General features: G+C 25.4%; 1 protein-coding gene across 2 annotated transcripts; it reads right to left on the bottom strand.

The window, feature by feature from the left end:
* Positions 1 to 642: 642 nt before the first annotated feature.
* Positions 643 to 21,086, bottom strand: LOC145944994 (aminopeptidase N-like). 2 transcript variants are annotated; one of them, XM_083053745.1, is made up of 12 exons: positions 21,007 to 21,086; positions 17,141 to 17,586; positions 14,647 to 15,117; positions 12,214 to 12,388; positions 11,599 to 11,758; positions 11,167 to 11,242; positions 8,420 to 8,799; positions 7,690 to 7,979; positions 4,419 to 4,624; positions 1,924 to 2,283; positions 1,751 to 1,820; positions 643 to 886 (listed from the first exon to the last, which is right to left on the bottom strand). In XM_083053745.1, exons 2-12 carry the CDS (start codon positions 17,563 to 17,565, stop codon positions 746 to 748), a joined length of 2,754 nt encoding a protein of 917 aa, XP_082909871.1. In that variant the 5' UTR covers positions 17,566 to 17,586; positions 21,007 to 21,086; the 3' UTR covers positions 643 to 745. The 2 variants fall into 2 exon arrangements, with proteins under 2 accessions (XP_082909871.1, XP_082909872.1); XM_083053746.1 differs by lacking the exon at positions 21,007 to 21,086 and having other exon boundaries at positions 17,141 to 17,243; positions 17,338 to 17,381.
* Between the last annotated feature and the right edge of the window lie 3,642 nt (positions 21,087 to 24,728).

The raw sequence follows: 24,728 nt of genomic DNA on the forward strand, positions 1-24,728 counted from the left end.
TTATATATTAATAATCAAATACTAATTTTTATAAAAATTTATATAAAAAAGTAATGCTAATATTAATGTTAACTATTACACACACATTAGATAAAAATTAGTATACAAATTAATATAAAATTGTATTGCTAATATATTAATATTACCTATTACATTAAATGTACTGAGTAAATATTAATAATAAGTCATCAAAATGTTAATGTTTATAACCTATATGTATATATATATATATATATATGTATGTGTGTGTATTAAATTTAATATCTTATATTCATTAAGTACATATCTCAGCATTAATATTTGAAAAGACGGATATATAATCAATGTACATAACATAAAATATCATATACACATGTACATATATATATATGTGTGTGTGTGTGTGTGTGTGTGTGTGTGTGTGTGTGTGTGTGTGTGTGTGTGTGTGTGCGTGAGTGTATAATAAAAATTACGTAAATATGATTAATGTTTATATGAATATTAAAACTAATGATATAATATTTAAATTGACTTTAAATTTTTAAAAATATTTACAATATAACTAAAACGATGAAGAAAATAATTATAATCAAATTAACATATAAGTAATATATACAAATAGATAATAAATATGCAAAACATTAGAAATGTATAAGAAATTATTTTAACTATTATGCTATATTATTGAAAACTTAATAAATAATGAGTGTTTCATAAATTGCTGCAGATAATGTCGATAATGTGTTGTAGTTGCATCAATAATAGTTCAATTAAGACTGGGGTAATCGTACAAATTTCGATAATATTCCAGCTGGTCCGATATTTTACGATTACGCATTCTGATCGTTCGCGCAATATATTCCAAATATAATGGTGGTATGTGTAATGTTGTCGTGAAATTATTTATCTGAAATAAATATTATTTTAATTTTAATTTTTGATCAATGAGTAATTTCGTAATGAATTATAATGAAAAGCAAATGCAAGATTTTAAAATAGTAAGTATAAGTAATTATCGTATATATCGATATACAGAGTGTTTTATTTTAATTTCCCCAGGCAAATATCTCTAAAATTAAGCAAAATAGGAAAAAAAATAATTATATATAAATTGTAAGATTCTGAGGGGAAAATATATTGGCGCTTGTAAAAATATGTAATTTGCAATTAGCAGTTACATACTTTTTCTTACAAACAACTGTGTTTTTTACGTAAATTGATTTCTCTCATTATTTTATGCATAAGAGTATTAAAGTAGAATAATTGAAAAATGAATATTTTACGAGATATTTTATAGTTTATGTAAGATTATATTAAACTGTACTGTAAAATTATCTCGTAAACTATTCACTTTTGATTGTCATTCTACTCTAATAACTTTTTACGCGAGAAATCGAGTTATTTGAAAAAATTAGGATAGTTCTATTTAAAAAAGAAAACATAAATAACTTTCAAATAATTTTGAAAATCGCCTTCTTGGAAATCAGTCAGTAGCGGCAATTTCTTTTCCCCTTGAAATCTTACAACATTTATTTAAACACATTTATCGTATTTCGTTTAGTTTCAGAGACATTTTCCTTAAAAAATTTAAATGAAACACCTTCTATGAGATATCTAACAATAAAAAAAAGAAAAATTTAAACATTATATACATATAATGTAACATCTGTTAAATATATACATATAATTTAATATATGTAATATTTTTTATAAAAAATTAATATTATAATGAAAACTTCATAAATATATCATTCATAAGTATAAAATTTACCTCGTTAAGTTGTTCAGATGAATATGCATTATGAACAGCCACACTTAATACTGCATTTATATTGACATGACTATAAGAACAAATATATAGCATGTATAGATTTATAACTAACACATATATAACAAATCTTTATGATAATAGACAATATAATTTTATTTAAAAAATGTTATTACCTGAATTTTATTATTTCATAATTTTTCAATAGTTTTTTAAGTATTTGAATGTTCTTAGCATGTCTCGAAAGAGTAGAAAGAAAAATATTAGCAGTTAAAGAATTAACTTTACGCTCTATTTCTTTTGCTATCATTTTAAATTTATTAATTTGGAATTTATCATTCAAGTTTACTAAATTAAACGACAAATAATAAATTATTATTTCGGGATCCTCGGAACAAATAAGGCCCTCCAGCATTTTATGATCAAATCTTTCTTTGTATATTCTGAGCGCCTCCTCCCATGCAGAGAACCATGTAGTAAAATTCGCATCCTTTAAACCATTACAATAAGTCCACTTATGCCATCCAGGTAAAATTCTGCGGCATACAGAAAAGAAATATTTATTGATATACATATGTTATTGATATTTAGGATACAGTTTCTTTATTAATAAATATTCAAAAATGAAGTCCATATCAAATCAAATATAAATATATATACTTATATATGTGTGTGCCAGTATATTTTTTTTCGATTTTTCAGTATTGCCACATTATGCGCTAAATATATAATCTGATTAGACTCATTACTATTGTGACACACCATGTATATGCGTAGACATATTTTATTTATAAATATATATATATAAATATATACATACATGTATTTATATTTGATTTTGTATGTTTTTTTCTCCAGTAATAAATATATCAAGTTTAAACGCACAAGATTTAAATAGATACAGAGAAATATACAGGGTTGGGAAAGTTATTTTATAAAAGTAACTCGTTACTGTTACCGCTATTTTTTCTAAAAAGTAACTCGTTACCGTTACTCGTTACTAATTTTAAAAATAGGAACGAAGTAAAGTCGACCCAACTAGCCAAAATTATATTTATTTAAAAAACACACAACGTTTCGACCATATGGATGTGGTCCTTATCAAGTGTAATATTCATTAGTAGTTTTTTAAATAAATATAATTTTGGCTAGTTGGGTCGACTTTACTTCGTTCCTATTTTAAAATTTTACTAGCGACTTTTTAAGTATCTAATTATTATTTTAATTTTAAAAAGTAACTCGTTACCGTTACCGTTACTTTGAATGTAACGAGTCGTTACAATTTCCGTTACTTCTTTTTTATAATTCGGATGTATGTTAGGTTGTTTCATATAAAATGTTTGATTTTGCAATGTAAACTTTTTAAAGCTTTCTTTATCAATGTAATCTTTATATTTGTTTAATTTTTTCTTAATCTTTATACTTGTTTTATACTTCATTTTAAAGTTCAAAATTTGCCTTTTTATATCTGATTTTATTCTTCGATTTAATTGGTTTCGAATGTATTTTTTTCAACATTCTTTTCAGTTTGAATAAACGTGATTTTTGTGTGCTTTCTTTGCATGAGTAGAAAAGTAGCCATAATATTGCAGCAGCCACTCGAAATATTAATGCTGCATTCGGCGAGAACTCTGTCAACGAACGCACCAATATAAAAAATTTAAATTTGAAAATAAGACCTCACAATCGTGGACCTGAGACTATCGTTGATGACATTAAAGGTTGAAGCGGATCAACGTCAAACTGTTAGGAATGCGTAGAACGGTTCTTACTTCGATTAACGAAGTTAAGTTTGAAAATTTTGTGTTTCTTTAAACTTTTTATTAAAAGCATTTTTTAATGAAAAATTTAAAGAAACATAATAATTTTCAAATTTAACTTTATATTAATCAAAGTAAAAACCGTTCTACGCATTTCTAACAGTTTGACGTTGATTTTCGCTTCAACCTTTAATGTCTCAACCTTTAATGTCATCAACGATAGTCTCAGGTCTACGATTGTCATTTGTGAAAATTTTATCTTCAAATTCAAATTTTTTATATTGGAGCGTTCGTTGACAAAGTTCTCACCAAATGCAGCATTAATGTTTTGAGCGGTTGCTGCACATTGTGGCAACTTTTCTACTCATATAAAAAAGCACGCGAAAATCATCTTTATTTATACAGAAAAAAATGAAAAAATATATGAAAATAATATATTAAATCAAAGAATAAAATTGGATATAAAAAGGCAAATTTATAACTTCAAAATAATATATAAAAAATATACAAATATATATAAAGATTTTGATTGACAAAAAAAGCTTGAAAAAGTTTACATTGCAAAATCGGACATTTTATATGAAACAACCTAATTTTATATCCGAATTAACATACATAATGCAATAAATGTAATAGTAGTCAAATGGGACGCTTCCCACTTTTATCAATATGTTCCTTTGTATGAAAATTATACCGAATAATTTCGGAAAAAGTAACGACAAAAGTAAAAAATCGGTTAAATTAGTTACTCGTTACCGAAAAATGTAACGAAGTTACTTTTTTTGTTAGAAATAAATTTTGTAACGTCGAAATCGTTACAGTTGCCAAAACAAGTAACTGTAACGTTAACGGCGTTACAAGTAACGCGTTACTTCCCAACCCTGGAAATATAATGATTAAAATACACTTACGTGTTCATATTTTTTTCAGCATTATTTAGATATAATTCTAATTGACTTTCAGCTGCTCTAATGCACAAAGAATTATTGATGATACATGCGATTCGTGCGAGTTCTTGTTTTAAAGATTTTTCAAGGTCGTTGTCAGTGGGTATCATTTGATCGTACGTATCCCCAGGTATAAGTAGAAACAGGTTTCTTATATACTTCAATACTTTCTGCAATTTGTTAAAAAATAAGTTTTTATATATTTCAATCATAAAATTATTTACAAACATATATATAATATATATGCGAAAAATGTACAATCGCATTGACTAGAACTATTTTATTTCCGTAAATGTGATTAAAATATGCTCCGAATTAATTAATCTCTCAAATAATTTTTAATATCGTTTAAATCCATACAATTTTAATAAAATACATATAATTTTAATGTTAATTTTTTACATGAGAGAGAGAGAGAGAGAGAGAGAGAGAGAGAGAGAGAGAGAGAGAGAGAGAGAGAGAGAGAGAGAGAGAGAGAGAGAGAGAGAGAGAGAAAGTGAGAGTGTGTGGAATTTTCTAATATTAGATTATTAAAGAGACAATAGATTCATAATAGGTAAAAAATTTTAAGAGCATTATCATGTATCATATTATATTATTGTATGTTGAAAATAAAACACAGTTCAAATTTTTTAACTCATCAATTATTGTATCACTTATTGTACTATTTGCTATATAAAGTTGGGTACAAATTCTAATCTTATTAAAATTAATCAATCTCAAAATATACACTGCGCAAAATAATTAAGGGATAAAAAAAATTGTCTAAAAAATAGGCAAATTTTAAATAGCTGTAACTTTGTTTAAAAAAAAAGAGAATTTAAGTTCTAAAAAAGTGTTTCAAAGCTTGAAATCTCTACTTTCGAAAGATCACAGCTGTTTTTTATTTTCTTAAATTCTGGTATTTTTATATATAGAAAGCGATGAACTTAACGAAATGGAAAATTTTTTTCTTATATTGTAGACGTGTCGCATGCAAAAAAAGATTTTAAAAAATGTTTTGACTTCTTCACATTAAAGCCTGAAGTTTCCCTGCCAAATCGTTTTTTAAAAGTTAAATTTCAATTTTTCCTTCTCAAGTTATCGAGAATTGAAGAGAAAATGATCATTTTCACTTTTATCGTTCATAATTCCGTTAAAAATCATTGTACAGCAATTTTAAAACTGGATTCTTAAAGCTGAATCTCTGCTCTATAATATGATATAGTAACCGAATTTTTTTCTTAACACGTGGATTTTTTTACAAATAGATTTAAATAACGATAAAATTCTTTTAGTCACTTTGCGTTATTTTTTTCGAAGTTTAAACAAAAAAGAGAAAAATGGCGAATTTTATCATTATTTTTACCTATTTGTAAAAAAGTTCACGAGTTAAAAAGAAATTGTGTCACTATATTACACTATAGAGCAAAGATTCAGCTTTTAAGAATCCAGTTTTAAAATCGCTGTACGATGATTTTTAACCCAGTTATGAACGATCAAAGTGAAAATGATCACTTTCTCTTCTCGATAACTTGAAAAAAAGAAATCGAAATTTAACATTTAAAAAACGGTTTTGCTGGGAAACTTCAGGCTTTAACGTGAAAAAGTTAAAAAATTTTTTCAAATCTTTTTGTGCATACAACACGTCCAAAAAATGAGAAAAACATTTTCTATTTCGTTAAGTTCGTCGTTTCCTGTACATAGAAAATACCAGAATTTAAGAAAATGAAAAACAGCTGTGACCTTTTGAAAGTAAAGATTTCAAGCTTTGAAACCTTTTTAGAATTTAAGTTCTCATTTTTTTAAATAAAGTTACAGCTATTTAAAATTTGCCTATTTTTTAAACAATTTCTTTTTGATCCCTTAATTATTTTGCGGAGTGTATATTTGAAATTTAATTTCCTAATAGAGATATGATATAATAATTAATAAAGCAATATTAATATATGTTTATTAAAGCACGGTTAATAAACATATAATCTTGAATTGAGATTTATTTAATTCCTTGTTATTGTACAAAGAAAAGAGTAACCCATGCATTACGAATCAGTTTCAACGAAAAATTAATTTTTTCATAAAAATGATGCACTAATATCATCTTATTCGCCAGTTGAAATTTAAATGTCTTTTAAAATTAGATTTTTTGTGAAGAAAAATATAAAGTTGAGAAAATTACTTTAAATAAATAATAATTCATTATAATTCATTTGTTGCCGATATTGTAAAATAAATTGCATTATCGAATTTTTACAATTTTCGTTTTTCCTTTTTTAATGCTGTTAAAGATAAATTCTATGCATAAAAAACTAATTTTTTTTTAAATTAAATTTTTCTTTGAAAATGTAATAAAGCGATATAATTTAAATACCTTTATTAAATATAAAATAATTTTATAATTGTGAATCTTTTAAATTTTTTAAACGGAAAAACTTCTTTTTTTGAGAACATTGCAAATAAATTAATTTTTATAATGAGAAAAGTATGTAACTACATAAAAATAAATTTTTAGTTCAATATTTTAACAGATTATAATAAATATGAAAAAATTGCGTGTATTTACACTTTTAACTTTGTACAAATTCAAAATTTTGATGGAATATTATAAATTATAAATTAAATTAAATTTTATGTTTAAATTCATTTCTAATATGTATACATTTTTATACGAAAAACAAAAATATAACAAAATAAAAACAAATTTAAATTACATAAATTGATTTGAAATAAAAGTCATAAAATTTCATTGCAATTATGATTAAAAGGTGATTAAAAAACAGTACATTTAAATTATATATCGTAATTTTTAGATATATTAAATGCTTTTATTGTGTTGCAAATTGGTAGAGAATATGTTAGGTAAACTCAAGAGTAACGATAAAAGTAACTGTAAAATTTGGTTTAATGCGTTACTGAGAAAAATGTAACTTTAGTGAATTTGTTCCAAATGCCGTTACTATGTTTACTATGTACTTTGAATTAAAAAAAAATACTGCAATAATAACAAAGTCACAAGTGATGGGTTACATTTTGATTCTGAAAAAAGGCAGCATGTAAAACTATAAGATTTCCCTATAATTATCATATGATTAAATTTATTATTATTATTAATAACTTAATAGTTTACTTCCTATAAGCAAGTCAGAATTATGATTTAAAATTGTTATCATATAACTTTTGTTAATAACACAAATTAGTATTCATTGACCTAATATCCAACACAATTTTAATGACATATTTTATTTACGAACAGTACCTGAAGCACCTCTGGAAAATCATCTGGGTTATTTGAAAATGCAAAAATAAACGATGTATATTGAAAAGCTTTGATCATAGGGTACCATGCTATGTAATTTTTCTCTCGCCATAAGTAGCTCGCAAGTTCCCAGAACACGTAGAAATCAAGTTCTCTATTTATCGCAAAATAGAATGCGTCATCCATGATTTGCGCTCGATTGAGGACATGTATATTAGAATAGTTTGTAGAATTTAAGTAATGTGCAAGTCTTTGCCAATTCTCCTTATCATAGTTGACTCTATAATATCCTATTATTGAACAGATACATTTTATCGATTCTTTTTAAATTTATAAAATAAAAAGATTTTGAATTAAATTAAATATATTTTTGAATATTGTTTTAAACATATATAAACTATTTTATGTAGAAATTGAACATATTTACATATTATAATAAAAAGATGCCATAATTAAATTTAAGAATAAAGCTCTGAAAAAATGAATGGCGTTCAAAATTGTATAAATTTAAAATTAATTATACCTAGAAAATAATATTTACCTAAACATATTTAATGGTAATATTGCAAAATATTTTATAAATTGTTATTATTGTTTGTAATATTATTGTATGTGAAATATAAATCCAAAATTTGTATAAATAAGTATAAATATACGTAATGAAAAAAAAATTTTTGTTAGAAGGATATTAATATATTAAAATTAATATTATAGTTTATTTAATATTTACCAGTTTGTTGTATGTTGACAATAATCCATTTAACTTTTTTATCAAGAAGTATTTCCATCGTCGGTTCCGATTCTTTTAAATAACTATTAACCAATGGCCATCTTACGATAAAATTGATGTTTGTGTCCATAGTAAAAGTGATGGGTATAAAATATGGTGTTTTATTCAATTTGTCGTTAAACTCTTGGGATATTGTGACTTGATCGGTAGAATAATCTCGTGTCACATTTAGCACCGGACAATACTTTTGTGTTAACCAAATATTCATCATTTCTTTCACGTTCCGTGAGTAAACTAATTTGTAACTCTCGTATGTTAATGTCTCATTTTCCATAACGTTCCACAGATCATTGGGAGTTTTCGAATTAAAGTTGGGAAGTCTGTAAAGTTTAACATATTGTAGTAATAAATGCTACATAATATATTTGATTCGCATTAGGGGAAAATATAAAATTATTATTATTCGTTTTAACTGATGCAGCTTGAAAAACTTTGACTTTGGTATTAATGTTGTCTTTGACTATATAAAGGTTAGATTTAAAGCAACGATTGATTCTCTTACAAAATAAAGTTCAAATCAGCAAATTGCATAAAATAATGTTAATATATTTAATTTAAGTCATAACTTAATTTTTCAATTAATTATTTAATCATTCTATTAGCATATTTCAGTATCTTTGGAATGTTATATATTTATAAAGATACAATATATATATATACTCGTCAAAAAAATTATCGCAACACGTAATTAATATCAAAATTTAGCATAAATTCAAATAAGCGTATCTCCGCGAAAAAGTATCGTATTTCAAAAATTTTTTTTTTGTTTTAAAGGGTAAAGTCTCTACTTTAAGGAACTTTCGTCCATTTAGATTTTATTCTCTCCCCCTTTCTCCATCCCTTTAAAAGGGTGGATGTGTTTTTTTTCAAAAAATTGCATATTTTGACGAATTCTACGGAGTGTACTAAATTTTTTTCGCAACTATCATCATAACTATCGTAAAATATGGACTTTTCTCTACAAATTTAAAAAAAAATTGAATACCGTACGATTTTTTTTCGCGAAGTTACAGCATATCAAAGTTACCTATGCATTTTTGCCTATGTATTCAATTACCGCCAACATTAGCATTATCCGATGGGCACTACGGGGAAGTTGCTGGTCGGATTTTGCCCATCGTGCGCGTGTGTGTGTGTGTGTGTGTGTTTTGGGGCAGGGATATATGTTCGTATTTAAAATAGTGTATTTCTGCCTCGTCTTCGGATGACCTTTTATAGGAAGATGGCTGCATGATTTTGAAAGACTACCAACCAATTTCCAGCAATTGGAAGCAGCCCTACATCGAATATGGTTCGAAATTCTGCAAGCCACAATTAGAGCCTGCATTAATATGCGTGAGCGCTTGCAAGAGGTCATCCGAAGACGAGGCAGAAATATACAATTTTATATACGAACACATATATCCCTGCCCCAACACACACACACACACACACACACACACACACACACACACACACACACACGTTGGGCAAAATCCGACCAGCAACCTCCCCGTAGTGCCCATCGGGTAATGCTAATGTTGGCGGTAATTAAATATATAGGCAAAAATGTATAGGTAACTTTGATATGCTGTAACTTCGCGAAAAATAATCGTACGGTATTCAATTTTTTTTAAATTTGTAGAGAAAAGTCCATATTTTACGATAGTTATGATGATATTTGCGAAAAAAATTTAATACACTCCATAGAGTTCGTCAAACAATGCAATTTTTTGAAAAAAAAGCACGTCTCTCCTTTTAAAAGGATGGAGAAAAGGGGAGAGAATAAAATCAAAATCGAACGAAAGTTCCTTAAAGTAGAGACTTTACCCTTTAAAACAAAAAAAAAATTTTTGAAATACGACAATTTTTCGCGGAGATACGCTTATTTGAATTTATGCTAAATTTTGATATTAATTACGTGTTGAGATAATTTTTTTGACGAGTGTATATATATATAATTTTGTACACTTTATCTGAGTATTTGAATGTATATACATATTTTTATTGTAGTATTATAGCTTTTAACTGTTTTCTAAACTATTTTGTGTTGACAGATTAATTTTTTAAAAACATTTGCTAATTTGTTATTTTTAAAATTTCAGTTTGTTACATACGCAAATTTGAATAATCATCGGATAGAATTTCATAAACTTAGCGTATGTTTTTTTATCTTCTTTAGGAAAGTTTATATGTATATACATTTTTGCTCTTACATCTATTATATCCTTTTTTTAACGTTTTGTGTATATATTTATATTATATATATGAATAGGATTATATATACATATACGAAATTTCACAAATATGGACCGATGGATAATATAATATTGTCTAATTACATTACACACATATAATATAATTAAAGTATTATTTCATAAATAAGATATCAAAAAATTGTTATAATTAAGATTATTATTATTGCCAGTTACACTTTAATTTGTATTAAAGCCAGACAGTCCATATTATAATATATGTTTTCAAATTTCGTATTGTATGACCTTTGAAAAGAAATAGATTTTTGTTCGTTTTTTTGTAAAAAATATTTTATGCTTTTGTGTGTTACTTAATAATTATAAGACTAATTAAAATAACGAGACTGATATTAACAGAATATTTAATAAAGATTTACTTTGAAACAACCTTATGTGAATCAATATTTAAGGAAACTTTTATAATTATTATATTATAACATAAGTAACACTTACTTTAAATATGTATTGATAGATGTCCAAAATATTTTCTTGGGAATTATACTTTGTAACATGCGCCATATAAGGGCTCCTATAAAAACATAAAGTAGGCATAATTACATACATTTTACATAATTTTAACACATGATGTTCACAAATTCGTAAACATAACTAATAATACTAAGTAAGAACTAATTACAATAAAAAAAAATTATTCACAACAAGAATATAAGCAAATAAGAAGAAATAAATGTAGAATTGAATTTGATTAATTTGTTATTATTGATATGTGTTTATGGTTGGCAATGTAATTATATTGTTAATTATATTATTTACATAACTTTTTATATAAATATATATCAGTGTATATAAATATATTATATATCTATGTATATATTTTAATTAATTCATAATTTATAATTCAAATGTACATACATATATACATACGTATAATAGGAGAAACAGAAGAAATTGATTTACTGTTAAATGTATCGCTTGTATCTTTCGTAAAATTATTTGTATCCATTGTAACGTTTGTTGTTAGAAACTGAGACTCATATTTAGCCTGAACTACGAACAAGTCCATCATGCGGGAATCTGGTAAAGCCTGCAGCCATATAAATGTATCCGAATAAATATAAAATGTTATAAGAAAATCACATTAATATACGTAATAATGTATAAAATTATTAGCTATTTCTAAAGAAACCGTTACTGTTTCATATATTCATTTAAATTAAAATATTTTTTTAATTTTCCACTAAAATGTGTATACAACTATTTAACAATTTGATGAAAATTATTATTGTTGTTTAGAAAATATAAACGTGAGTTCTTCACAAAATCTAAAAACGAATTTTAAGTATAATTTTTTTTGCTTTGTAATGTTTTTTTTTTTTTTCTTTCAAATAGTGATGATATTTCAAGATAGTGAAAAAAATAATATAAAGTCATTTTTTCAATATATTTTTGAATGAGAAGGCAATTTCAAAATTTTACATTTTGTCAGAATATCAATCAAAATTTTCTTATAATTAACGTTAGAAATGTTAGAAGACCAACCTGGTCGACGATATATGTTTCGAAAAACAGAATGAAGCCCTCGTTTAACCACCGATAAGACGCATCGAAGATATAACCATACCGTTGATATATTATATCATGAGCTATTGAGCGCATCATTATAAATTTATGCGCAGGAAGATGTAATTTCTCGTCGTAAGCAAGATCTGCTTCACTGAAAATTGTTTATAAATAATATGATTATTTCATACCATTTTGTTATAAACTTGCATATTTTGCTTATGTACCAATTAAATGTTTTCACACACACATATATATATATATATATTTAAAAAATATAATTCAAATATATTGTCATACATAATTAGAATTCTAATAAACATAAGAATGGAATAATCAAACATTAATAAACAAAAAGTCGAAAGTTTCTTGTATCAATTTATTCGATGTATTATATGTGTTAATTATATGTAATTATTTTATATAACTTTATTTTTTTCTTTCTCAAAATCAAAATAAGTATATAGTAATTTTATATTTCAATATTTTTGTCATCATATTTATTTCACAAAGTGATGGAATAAGCCTTCTTTAAAGCGATTTTTCGATTAATATATGAAAAAAAAGTGTGCAAATAGAAATTTGCACATTGCTTCTTCAATATATTATTTTGCTAATTAGGATGGTTTTTCATTTATGCCTTCCTCATAGAGAAAGCTTAACTTGCATATTGCCATAATTTTAAAACTTTTTTAATGAGCGAAATTCAATTGTGATCAAGTAATGTGCAAATTAAGCTTCCTCTACGAGGAAGTCATAATTGAAAAACCATCTTAATTAACGAAATAATATATGTTGAGGAAGCAATGTGCTTGCACACTTTTTTCACATAATAAATAACATTTTTCAAAATGTCGTGTATATGTATGTGTAAGTGTGTATATATGTACCTACTTTCGTATGTTCCTTTCCTAAAATTTAAAAATTTACATTTTTTGAAAAATTCCAAATTTTATAAAAAAAAATCAACCCTTTCACCCATCCTCGCTAAATTCAATATCAAATATCCTTTAATGATACTTTATTCGTGTAAAAAATTTAGCTTGATATCTAAAATTTGCGAGAATTAAAAAATGCACATTTCTTAAAAATTCAAAATTTTATAAAAAATAAACGCTTCCACCGATCATCGCCGAACTCAATACCAACAATCCTTTAATAATAGTCTATTCATGTAAGAAAATTTATCCCGATATATTAGAATTTATAAAAGTTAGAACAATCACAGAAATTTCTTTAAAAATTCAAAATTTTATAAAAAATTTATCCTTTCACCGATCCTCGTCAAATTTAATACCTACCATCCTTTAAAAATAATCTATTCATGTAAAAAAATGTATCCAAATATCTTAAAATTTACGGAAGTTAGAGCAACCATAAACATTCTTTGAAAAATTAAAATTGCATTATAATTTATAACACAGTATAAATTTTTATAAATATGACAGTATAACTAAAAGTGTTGTACTACTTTACTTGGGACGTATCCCGTTAGGACACGTAACGATTGGCCACGGCACGATTGGACACTGCACGATAGGACACGCATATTGCACGATTGGACACGGCAGGATTGGACACTGCACGATTGGACATCGTGCGGTGTCCAATTGTGCGGTGTTCAAGCGAATGGTGTCCAATCGAGCAGTGTGTCCAATAAAACGTGTCCGAACGGAGGTCACCCCTTTACTTGTATCTCAAATTGGAGCGCTGTAAGTCGAATAATTCTTGAGATATTTATATTTAAAAATGGGCACATACATACATACATACACACACACATACAAACATTTTTCAAAAATGTTATTTTTAGATTTTTTGGAACATACAGAACACATTGGCATAAAAATCTAAAAAAATAATTTTTTCACGAAAACAAAGCTTTTTCTATGAGGAAGGAAAATATAGTAATTATATTCATACAATGCGTTTAGTAATAAAAGTAAGTTCAGTAATAAGAACAGAAACATATATCTTTAACATAAAAACTCAAAATTGTGTTAAATCATTGATAATATTTAAATTTTCAATTTGATATGACAACGAAAAAGTTTCTCCATCATTGTACGTCTATTACATTATATAAATATAAGTTATTCAGTAATTGTAATAAATATTATATATATACATGTGTTTCATCGCGTCATTCATTATAATTGCTTATAGGAATTACTTGATCATCGATAAAAGCACATACATCCGAATTATTTAAAATATACTACTCTTTAAATTGTTAAAATAAATAAATAATTAAACAAATACCGTTATGAGTCTGTGTATTTATATAATTAAGCCATCAGATGTAACAATAACAGTAGAAAAATGCATATCTTTGAATTAGAAATTTTAAATCTAAAAATATAATATTTTAATGATATATGTTTAAAATTATTTTTAGAATATATGTATTACTTGTAAATAATCAGACCACTGGTCCGCCAAATTTTGTTCTTGAAATTCGGAACGGCGACATAATCCACTTTTGAAACGTTTTTCAGGATATTCCATTCGTTTTCTAAATGCAAAGTTATCGTTGTAACAACATTTAAACCGAGTTTTACGTAGGGTGCCAAAGATGGTCTGCACCACGTTCTGATGACAGTCTCTTTCGAATCTAAAACACGAATCGGATGCAGACCGTAAAATTCATATATTAAAATTGCTACGTCGTTTGGAGATATTTTAGATGTTTTTCGGAAATGAGAAAACATTATTGTGCCATTGGCTATAAAATCGTATTCTTGAATCGGCTTATTCGATAGAACTCTGTATCCTATGTCATGTTCTACGGAAATTTTAAAGGTGGCACTTAATTCCGGATCGTCGAAACATGGAAATAATTCTCGGGCTGTTCGCGGCTGGTTTAGTATCGCCATCATCCACCTATCACATTTTAATGACATGTTTTAGAGAATTACAACTTTTCAGCAATTACTGAATAATTATTAAAGAAGCATTGCAGAATGTACCTGCGCAATATATAAATAATGTTTAAAAAATATGATAATTATTGCCCATTATTTAATATTATTTATAATTATATGTATATTATTACACGTACATATACACATACATACATAACAGGACAAATATACTATTATTTTTCTATTATACAGGGTGGTCCTGAAATACTAGGCCAAAATCAGGAGTTGGGCTCGTCATAAGGATGAAAAATGTTCTTATGAACATTAGACATAAATGTTCTTATGACATTAGTCCAAAAACGACTTCTTCGAGAGTTACAACTCATGTAATTATTTAATTATTAATATCGGATTCAGAAAAATGGAAAGCCATGGAAAGAAATAACTTTATTTTTATTTACAGAAATGGTTGAAAATGTCTATCATTAACTGAAACAGACGTATGTATTCGTCTAACCATTGAATTTTTGTTTTCGACTAATGCTTAGCGATCTCGGAAAAAGGGATCGAGATTGTTGTTCTTTAAATTCTAGTGTTGCCTTGTACAAATCACTCGATTAATCTTATTGAACACCATAATTAATAAAAAAAGTACAAATTATAGCAAGGAACGATCAAAATTTTGAAAGTATTTATTCTTTAAAATTGATAATTAAATGAGTCGTAACTCCTGAAAGAATCGTTTTTAGATTAATGTTTATAAGATTATTTTTCATTCTCATGACGAGCTCAATCCAATCCTTGATTTTGATCAAGTATTTCAGGACCATCTTGCATATATATGCATAAGATTGTTATTTTATATATATTGAATATTTTATATAATATATAAAATATACAAATAGCAATATTAAATTATATAGTTTTGCGTACGCGTGCGTATGTATATGTAGAGATGTTCATTTGAAATTCATGCAATAATTGATATTTCTTAATATTACACTTATGTAATTCTTATTTAATGTTAATGTAATTGTGTGATGTGATTCTTAACTTAATGTTATTTATTTATATTAACATATATTTTCTATTATGTCTTTTGATTTATAATTTATTAAAAAATGCGACTAATGTAAATATTTATTTATAACGTTCGATATATTAATATTGTATGTATATTATGTAAAGTATAATCATACTCAGGTATAAAGAAATTTTACATGCAACATTGTCAACAACATATTTTTTCTAAACCATCTCAGAAGAAAAATTGAAACGTATAGTATTTAATGGTAATATAAATAATTTTTAAAATATAATAATAAACGTATATAAATTTTAATAAATTTAACTTATAATATATAACTAAATATATGTATATAAAAAGGTAGACTTTGTATGTGTGTGTGCGTGTATGTGTTCTTCTTTAGTAAAACTTTTCTCTAATTATTTTTCTTCTAGTTATTTTAATGTAAGGGGAAGGAGAAGAAAATGGTAGGGAAAAAAAGAGAAAAGTTTTACTAAAAAAACAGACACACATACACACATACAAAGTCTGCTTTTTTTAGAGCCACTTGACGTATAAATTTGACTGAACAACCTCCCCGCGGTATACATCGGATAATGCGAACGCCGATGATATGTCAACTTTGAAGCTTCGTATCTTGGAAACGGCTTACGCAAAAGACCCACATAGGTAGTGTTTTCAAAACGTCTCGACAAATGTTACAGGTATATGCAATAAAAAATAGTGGGTTTTATTTAAAACAACATCGATGACCTTTATCTGACCTTCAATAAGTTAAATTCATATTTTCATAATCTGTCCCCCTTCAAGTCCTACAACTTTTGTCTGAAACATTTTTCCATATCTAAAGCCGTTTCCGAGATAAAGAGCCTGGGTCAGACTTTAAAGACACCTTGTATATACATATATATTATGTACTTATATGCACTTATATAAATTTATATATTTATATTTTTATATTATTTATATACATTTAATTAATGCTAATTTTTAATATATTTTTATATTTACTCACTTTTCCTGTTTATGTTCGTACCAATAAGTTCGCAACAATTTTGAGGTATATCGTTCTAATATCATGTTTTCAAATTTTATATTTAAAATATAAAATCCATTTTCTAAGTTATTATCAGGATTGTCGAAAGGAAAAAAAGTAATGTTATTTGGTAATCTTTGTATATTAGTTGCTGTATAGATTTTTGAATTCATTACCGACTTCATATTCACTTCCCGTACAGATATAAAAGTTGATACGTGAAAAGTTATGTTCCGTGTTGTACAATTAATGAAAACTGTAATATTGGACTCGCCCTTTAACATATATTTTGATTCCAGTTCAAACTTCAAATCATAATGGTGTGGTACCAGACAGTTTGATGAAAAAGCTACTGCCATTACAATGTTTATTAAAATATTTAATGACAGTTTTAGGAACTTCATGTCAGTTTTTGCTTCAAATATCTGCAAACACATATTTTTATTAAGATTGAAATAAGAAACAAAAATTGACAAGTAAATATAAGAAAAATACAGAACTGTCGACTTCTGTCCGAGGAAAGGTAAACATAAAAAAATTGCAGCAATTTTAAAAAATATACAATATATTTCAATATCTGTAAACTTTTATGAAAATTTCTTTAAATATATTGCGTTTTATATTAAGGGTTTTTAGGACTCGCCACGGCCACGTTAAATTGTGACGTCAGAGGCGAGAAAATACACGTAGAAAATATTTGCATGCTATTTTTAGATAAAATGATATTTTGATGAAACATAATTTGAGATGGTTTTAGCGCACTTTTAAAACATTCGGAAAATTTTTTTTCCTTGACAGTCAATCATAACAACGGTAAAATAGATGAAACAGCAGATTTTGTCACGCGGAATGACTGCGCATGTGCAAAAACCAGACGGACTGGTCCTCATTTCACAGTCACTTTACAGTTGTTTATTGATTATAAAGAGAAAAATATAGTTTTCAAAATATTTTAGAAATATATTTAAGCAATTTAAATTGTATTTTATCATATCTTTTTATCAGAAAATGGGACGCAAATATTTTCAGCGTGTATTATCTCGCTACATTGTTCACTGTTGTTTGTTCGTTAAGAGTTAAATACACTCGGCCAAAAAGTGGTTTACTTAAAAGGTAGTAAAAAATTCTGAAAGTTTAAGAATTTATAACTCAGCTAATAATTATATCGAGGTGTTTAAAAAACGAAAATAAAGCATGAAGTCTGTAGTTTTAGAAAATTTTAGTTGACTGATTCACGCCGTCCAATTTAGAAAAGTGGACCATTTATTTATCAGTTTTGCAGGTTCTTACTCTGTCATTTTTTATTGCAAAACTGATCATTTCAAGTTTTATTTTTGTGTTTTAAACACCTCGATATCATAAATATTACCTGAGTTATAAATTCTTAAACTTTCATAATTTTTTACTACTTTTTATGTGTACCGCTTATATGGCCGAGAGTAGAAAAGAAGTTATAAATACTAAAGAAATAAATGAATGAAAAAATCTCGATATCTGAGAAAAAGGAAAATAATATGTAAAAAATTACAATATATAAAATATAAAAAGATTTAATTTGGTTAAATAATTGATTAATTTATTGAGGAATTTTTATACACAAAATCTAGAGTACTACAAGCAGCGCGCTAATTATTGTGTATATTTATAATTGATGTAAAGTTTGCAACTTTTAATCGTTTACAGAATATCAAAATGATTATAGCAATGACAACTCAATATAACAAAAAAAATCAACATCTTGAACTCAGCCCGGTAATTAAACAACATGAAATTTTCATTATATTTATACAAATTTGCCTTGGACATCTTAGATTTGTGAAAGCTGTTAAACAATGCAACAGTGTTCGAGTCAACTCCATTTTTTATAACGGGAAAACTATAGAAGATAAGGATTGTCAAAAAAGTGTTTCATTGCGCGGTTATTCGACATCGAGAGAGCCAACCAACATCGCGGAAAAGCGGTTTTCCTTTTTAATAATATAAATCAATTGCAGTTTGTATACTCGCGTCAAGGTACATATTAATCTTAATTTTATATATATAATGTAATATCAGTTTATAAAATAAAACTGTATTTTATGTTAATTTAATTATTTTGAAGAAAATTGTTACGACTCTTATGTGAAAAACACAATTTAAATTTTTTAATACATTTAAAGTAAGAAACGCAAATAAAAAATAACATTAGCTTACTAAAAGAAGATAATAATTTTTCATGAAACTTGCACACTTTCTTAATGGCTTGAAAATTTTAAATTGTGAAATTAAATTTCTACTTTAATTATATTGAAAAATTATATTGAAAACATTACTATTTATTCTATAATTTAAAAATATATTTTTGATTTTGTAGTTCGTAGATGTAGTTCCGAATAGGTATACTTCAATTTTAACTTTATAAATAGCTTCCTTTCAGATTAAAATACAACTCACTAAAGAGAATTTTGGTCGATACTTATAAGAAAGTCATTTTTTTAAAGAGAAAATGTTACAAAATATGATTATTGTGCACATTCGTGATGACTGTAGCAATTTGAAATATATGAAAAAAGAAAGCTTTTATAGTATTCCCGAGTAAGATGTTCCTTACTCTTACAATTAGTTTTAAACGGTATAATTATTAGAAAAGTTTGTATTATAATATATTTTATATATTCAAATAATATATTATGAAGGTTTGTAGGTTTCAGCATTTCGAAAAGTTTATATCTTGCTCACGCATAAAAGTATGATTTGTTTACATGTTTTAATTAGCCGTTATTTGTGACGACTGTCTGTTTTTCCATTTGTATTCAGTGTATATGTATAGGATGAGTTGGTCAGTTTCCTTCTTTTCACGGACAGAAGGGGAAGAGATGAAGCTTCTCTCACGCCTATATATACATATATTGTTTTTACATACACTTCAGCAACTTAGATTGCACTGATCAAAATGCCATATGTTGTAACATATACATTGCATATACGAATTATTATACTTTTTAACATTTAAAAACAAAATGACTTTTTTATAGGTGTTGAGGGTAAAATTTCCTTTAAAGGCATTTTAACTTGAAGTAAAGCTTTTTATCGGAGATAAACTCTTTTTATCTAATATATCGATTTTAACTCAAGAATGTATAAAATAATTTCTTGTAATAACTGGGCTTTGTCCGTTATTAGTTTGACACATGTTTATCAATATGATATTAATATCAGACTTATATGTGTCATTTGTAAGTCATATATACAAATTGGCTACGTTCCAAAATTTATTGCCAGTACTGGAAATCTATAGTTTACGTATACAGTAGAAAAAAAAAAAAAAAAACAAAACAATAGCTGCTGCAAACTGCTTTCTTGTAAACTTATTTCAAATTTTGTTTGATATACGTTTTATTAGCAAATTATATCCAGCTTAAATATATAAAACGCAAAAAACTTTTCGTTATCGTAGTGTACAAATTTTTCTTATAAAACAAATTAACATTTATTTGTGCTTGTTTGTTGTTTTTCATATTTATTACATATTTAACATTGTTTAACATAATTATACAGGAGACATTGATTTACGATATCTATTAGAAATTAAATGTATTAAACAAAGTAATTTGTTTTTAATTGTAATTTGTTAAAATAATTGAAAGATGTTCTTAGAATTCAAATCTAAATGTTTTTACGTTAACTATAATGTTGAGAGAATAAAGACAATAATTGAAATAAAAAGTATATAAATAATTTCTTAAAAACCAATCAGTATATTTTTTTAGAAAATAAATTTCTCTAATTATAGGTCATTATTTCTTTTACATATTTTGATTCATATATGTAGAAAGAAATATCTATATGTTCAGTATTTTACTTACAATGTTTGTTGAATCACGAGCCGTTATTTTATATAGCCAAAAGTGGTATCCAAAAGTATCACTCAATCTCAATCTTATTTCTTCGAACGACCATCGAATACTGACGGTATCATAACATATGAAATACACAATGTCATGTAAATATCTTCTTAAAGTCTGTGTCACACTGCGAATTGTCGACTACCCAGAACAAAGTATAGCTTAAGGATTCAGATTACCAATTCTTCCAAAAAGTGAATATAGTTTACAAAATGTTTTATATTTCAATTTGATATAATTTTCGATAAACTATAAAATATCTCGTATAATATTCAATCTTTAATTATGTTATCAATATTTTTATATAAAGAAAGTAAAAGAAGTTAAGAAAAAATCAATTGTTTTAAAGAAAAAATACATAATCGTTATTAAGAAAAAATATCTCCTTAAAGTCTGTGTCACACTGCGAATTGTCGACCTAATCAGAGCAAAGTAGCCTAAGGATTCGGATTACGAATCCTTCTTTATAGCCAAAAAACATGAAAGTTTACGAAATATTTTATTTTAATTTGATATAATTTTAGCAAAATCTACGAAATAATTCGTAAAATATTCAGTCTTCGAAAATGTTACCTATATACATATGAAAAAAATTAAAGTTGTTAAGAAAAATCAATTGGTTTAAAGAAAATACATAGTCGTTTTTAAGAAGTACGCAACTATTTAGTCTTAAGAAAAGATTAATTTTTTTTTATTTATACAATACTATTTGCATCTAATTCTTAATTTCCTTTAAGAATGTTATATTATAAAAATCAATTTTTTTAGTCATACCGTAAATCACAATATAACTTTTTCCTACATAATATTAATTTATTAATGATGATAACTCTTTCCTACATTATTTTTCTATTTTGTATTATTGTATTAAAACTGTTTTTAAGACAAACACGCTAACAGTTGTTTCGATTAAACTTATTCTTATATATAATTTTTTTTATGTTCAAAACAAAGATATTTCAATATTTAGATAGCTTTCAACTATAGGTATAATGTGACTAAATAATAATAAACAAAAGCTATACGTAAGTATTCTGATTTAAACGAACAATTAAATATATATTTTGGAAATTTTAAGATAAAAAATATGTACAACATAAATTTGTAATATGATTGCAAAATTTGAGTTGTTAAATAATTTATAAAGTTATAGCCGTTTTTTACGTTATAAACTGATCGCCACTGTTGACATCGAATTTGTCAAATTCAGGAAAATAAAGAATGTGATTATGGTGATTCTAAGATTAAAATAATTTTCTGAGATTTATTTATTATTATCTTTGTATTTTATTGTGATAATTTATTAATGTGCAAAACAAAAACAAGATATCACAATTTCTTCTTTCCCTACTTTATTGTTTTATTTTTTGTATATTTTGCTAATTTTTTTATACAATTTTTTACAAAAGAAATTTTTACAATTATATCTAGCAAATATATCTAGAATCAAGGTCTGCCTTTAACAATGTATGGTCTACATCTAGCGATACGACTAGCAATATTTTTTTTTCTTCTTTTTCTTTTTATTATTTTCATCGTTTATTATTACTATCATTTTTGAAAAATTACGAAAGAATTAATAAATAAATTATATACAATCGAGAAATGCACGAAGAATCAACAAATAAACGAATACGTAAATTTGAAATTATAATGTCAGACTTTGCACAAATAGTAAATGTTCAGTTATAATTTAAAATATGTTAACGTAATATGTTCAAAGTTTTACTTCTTTTATACCTCGTCTTATTTTTCTTCATAATAAAGATAAAATAAGAGAAAATTACTTAATAGTTATTAATATACACATATTTAACTCATTTAAGTATTTTAATTTTGTTTCATTTATCTTATTCAATCATTAAAAAATTGTAATGTAAAAGAGAAATTCGCGTTAATATTACTATTCAAAAAAAAAGGTAAATAAAAAGGCTTTAAGTACACGCGCGCCAGTGAAAAATTAAAGTTGCAAACCCATGTGGAAACGTACTATAAAAAATAATGAAAAAAAAAAGTTGCACCAAGTGAAAGTAGAAACTTGTATTAATAAAAAATTAAAATTACAAACTCATATAGAGTCGTATAATTATAGACCTCGCTTTCCGGAAGCATCCGGTGATATTCATATATGATATGAACTTCGATTTGCGTTTGAAGTTGCAAAGCCGTATAGAATCGTATAGATGAGATGAGGTCTGATAATATGAGATACTTTCAAAAATCCGAATCACGTATAGATGATACATGAAGTGCTTCGCGATTGCTGCGCATGGTCTTGCCGCTCTTAATTGCATAATATTATACATATATTTAAAAAGTTGTAGAAGAATACTTTGGAAGATACGAAATAAACATATAAAATTATATATTTATGGCATTCAGCATTTTGGAATAATTATAATTACATAAAATTTCAAAATTAAAATTTTTTATTATTTTCCAGAAAAATAAAAACAATATATAATATTATAAACATATTAATACTCAAATACTAGTTTTCATATAAATTAATGTAAAACAGTAATGCTAATATTAATATTAACTATTACATTAAAATAGAAATTAATATAAACTAATATAGCTAATATATTAATATTAACTATTACATTAAATGTACTGAATAAATATTAAAAATAAGTCATCAAAATGTTTATGTATATAACTTATATATTTATGTATATTAAATTTAATATCTTATATTTATTTTAGTACACATCTCAGTATTAATACTTAATAAGTCATTATATAATGAATATATGAGAAATCATATCCACATATATATATAGATATGTGTGTGTGTGTGTGTGTGTAATAAACATTACGTAAGTATTATTAATGTTTATATAAATACTAAATTGTTACAAATATTAAGTATGAGTAACTAATAATATAAGAACTTATTTAATGTTAAATACATTTAAAATATAATACAATATAACTAACACAATCAAGAAAATAATTAAAATTGAATTGACATATAAGCAATATATAGAATTAAATAATAAATATATATAAAACATTATAAACATGTAAGAAATTATTTTAAATATCTATGCTATATTTTTGAAGATGTAATAAATAATGGGTGTTTTATAATTGTAGCTGCTAATGTATGTGTGTTGCAGTTGCACCTATAATAATTCAATCAAGCTTGGGCTTCTGATACAAATTATAAAAAAATTTTAGCTGGTCCGATATATTACGAGTACGTATTCTGATCGTGCTTGCAATATGTTCCAAACGTAATCGTGGATATATATGTTTTAATGTCGCAGATTTATATATCTGAAATAAATATTATTTTAAATTTGATATTTATCATTCAATAATTTCGTAATTAATTATAATAAAAAACCAATGCAAGATTTTCAAACAGTAAGCATAAGTAATTATATCGATATACAGAGTATTACATTTTAATTTCCCCAGAGAAAAATATCTGTGAAATTATGCGAAATACGAAAAAAAATGATTAAATAAAAGTTGTAAGACTTCGAAAAGGAGATAAGTTGACGTTTGTAAAAGTATTTAATTTGCAATTAGCAGCTACATACTTTTCCTTACAAACATCTATGTTTATGTCAAACTAAAACATAAAATATCTCATAAACTATTCACTCTTTAGTTATCTTACCCTAATAACTTTTTACGCCAAATATTGCGAAAAATTGATTAATTAAATA

Source organism: Prenolepis imparis, unplaced genomic scaffold, assembly GCF_030444845.1.
Source record: "Prenolepis imparis isolate NDT839.2.m4 unplaced genomic scaffold, iyPreImpa1.0 SCAF_14, whole genome shotgun sequence".
Lineage (NCBI taxonomy): Eukaryota > Metazoa > Arthropoda > Insecta > Hymenoptera > Formicidae > Prenolepis > Prenolepis imparis.

What these genes read in the sequence shown, in the direction of transcription:
- LOC145944994 (XM_083053745.1), bottom strand. Translation starts at nt 17,565, where the DNA reads ATGAAGTTCCTAAAACTGTCATTAAATATTTTAATAAACATTGTAATG. An exon ending in AAACATATATCGTCGACCAG is followed by an intron (nt 11,759 to 12,213) that starts GTTGGTCTTCTA and finishes ATATGGCTGCAG; the next exon opens with GCTTTACCAGATTCCCGCAT. An exon ending in ATTTTCCAGAGGTGCTTCAG is followed by an intron (nt 4,625 to 7,689) that starts GTACTGTTCGTA and finishes AACAAATTGCAG; the next exon opens with AAAGTATTGAAGTATATAAG.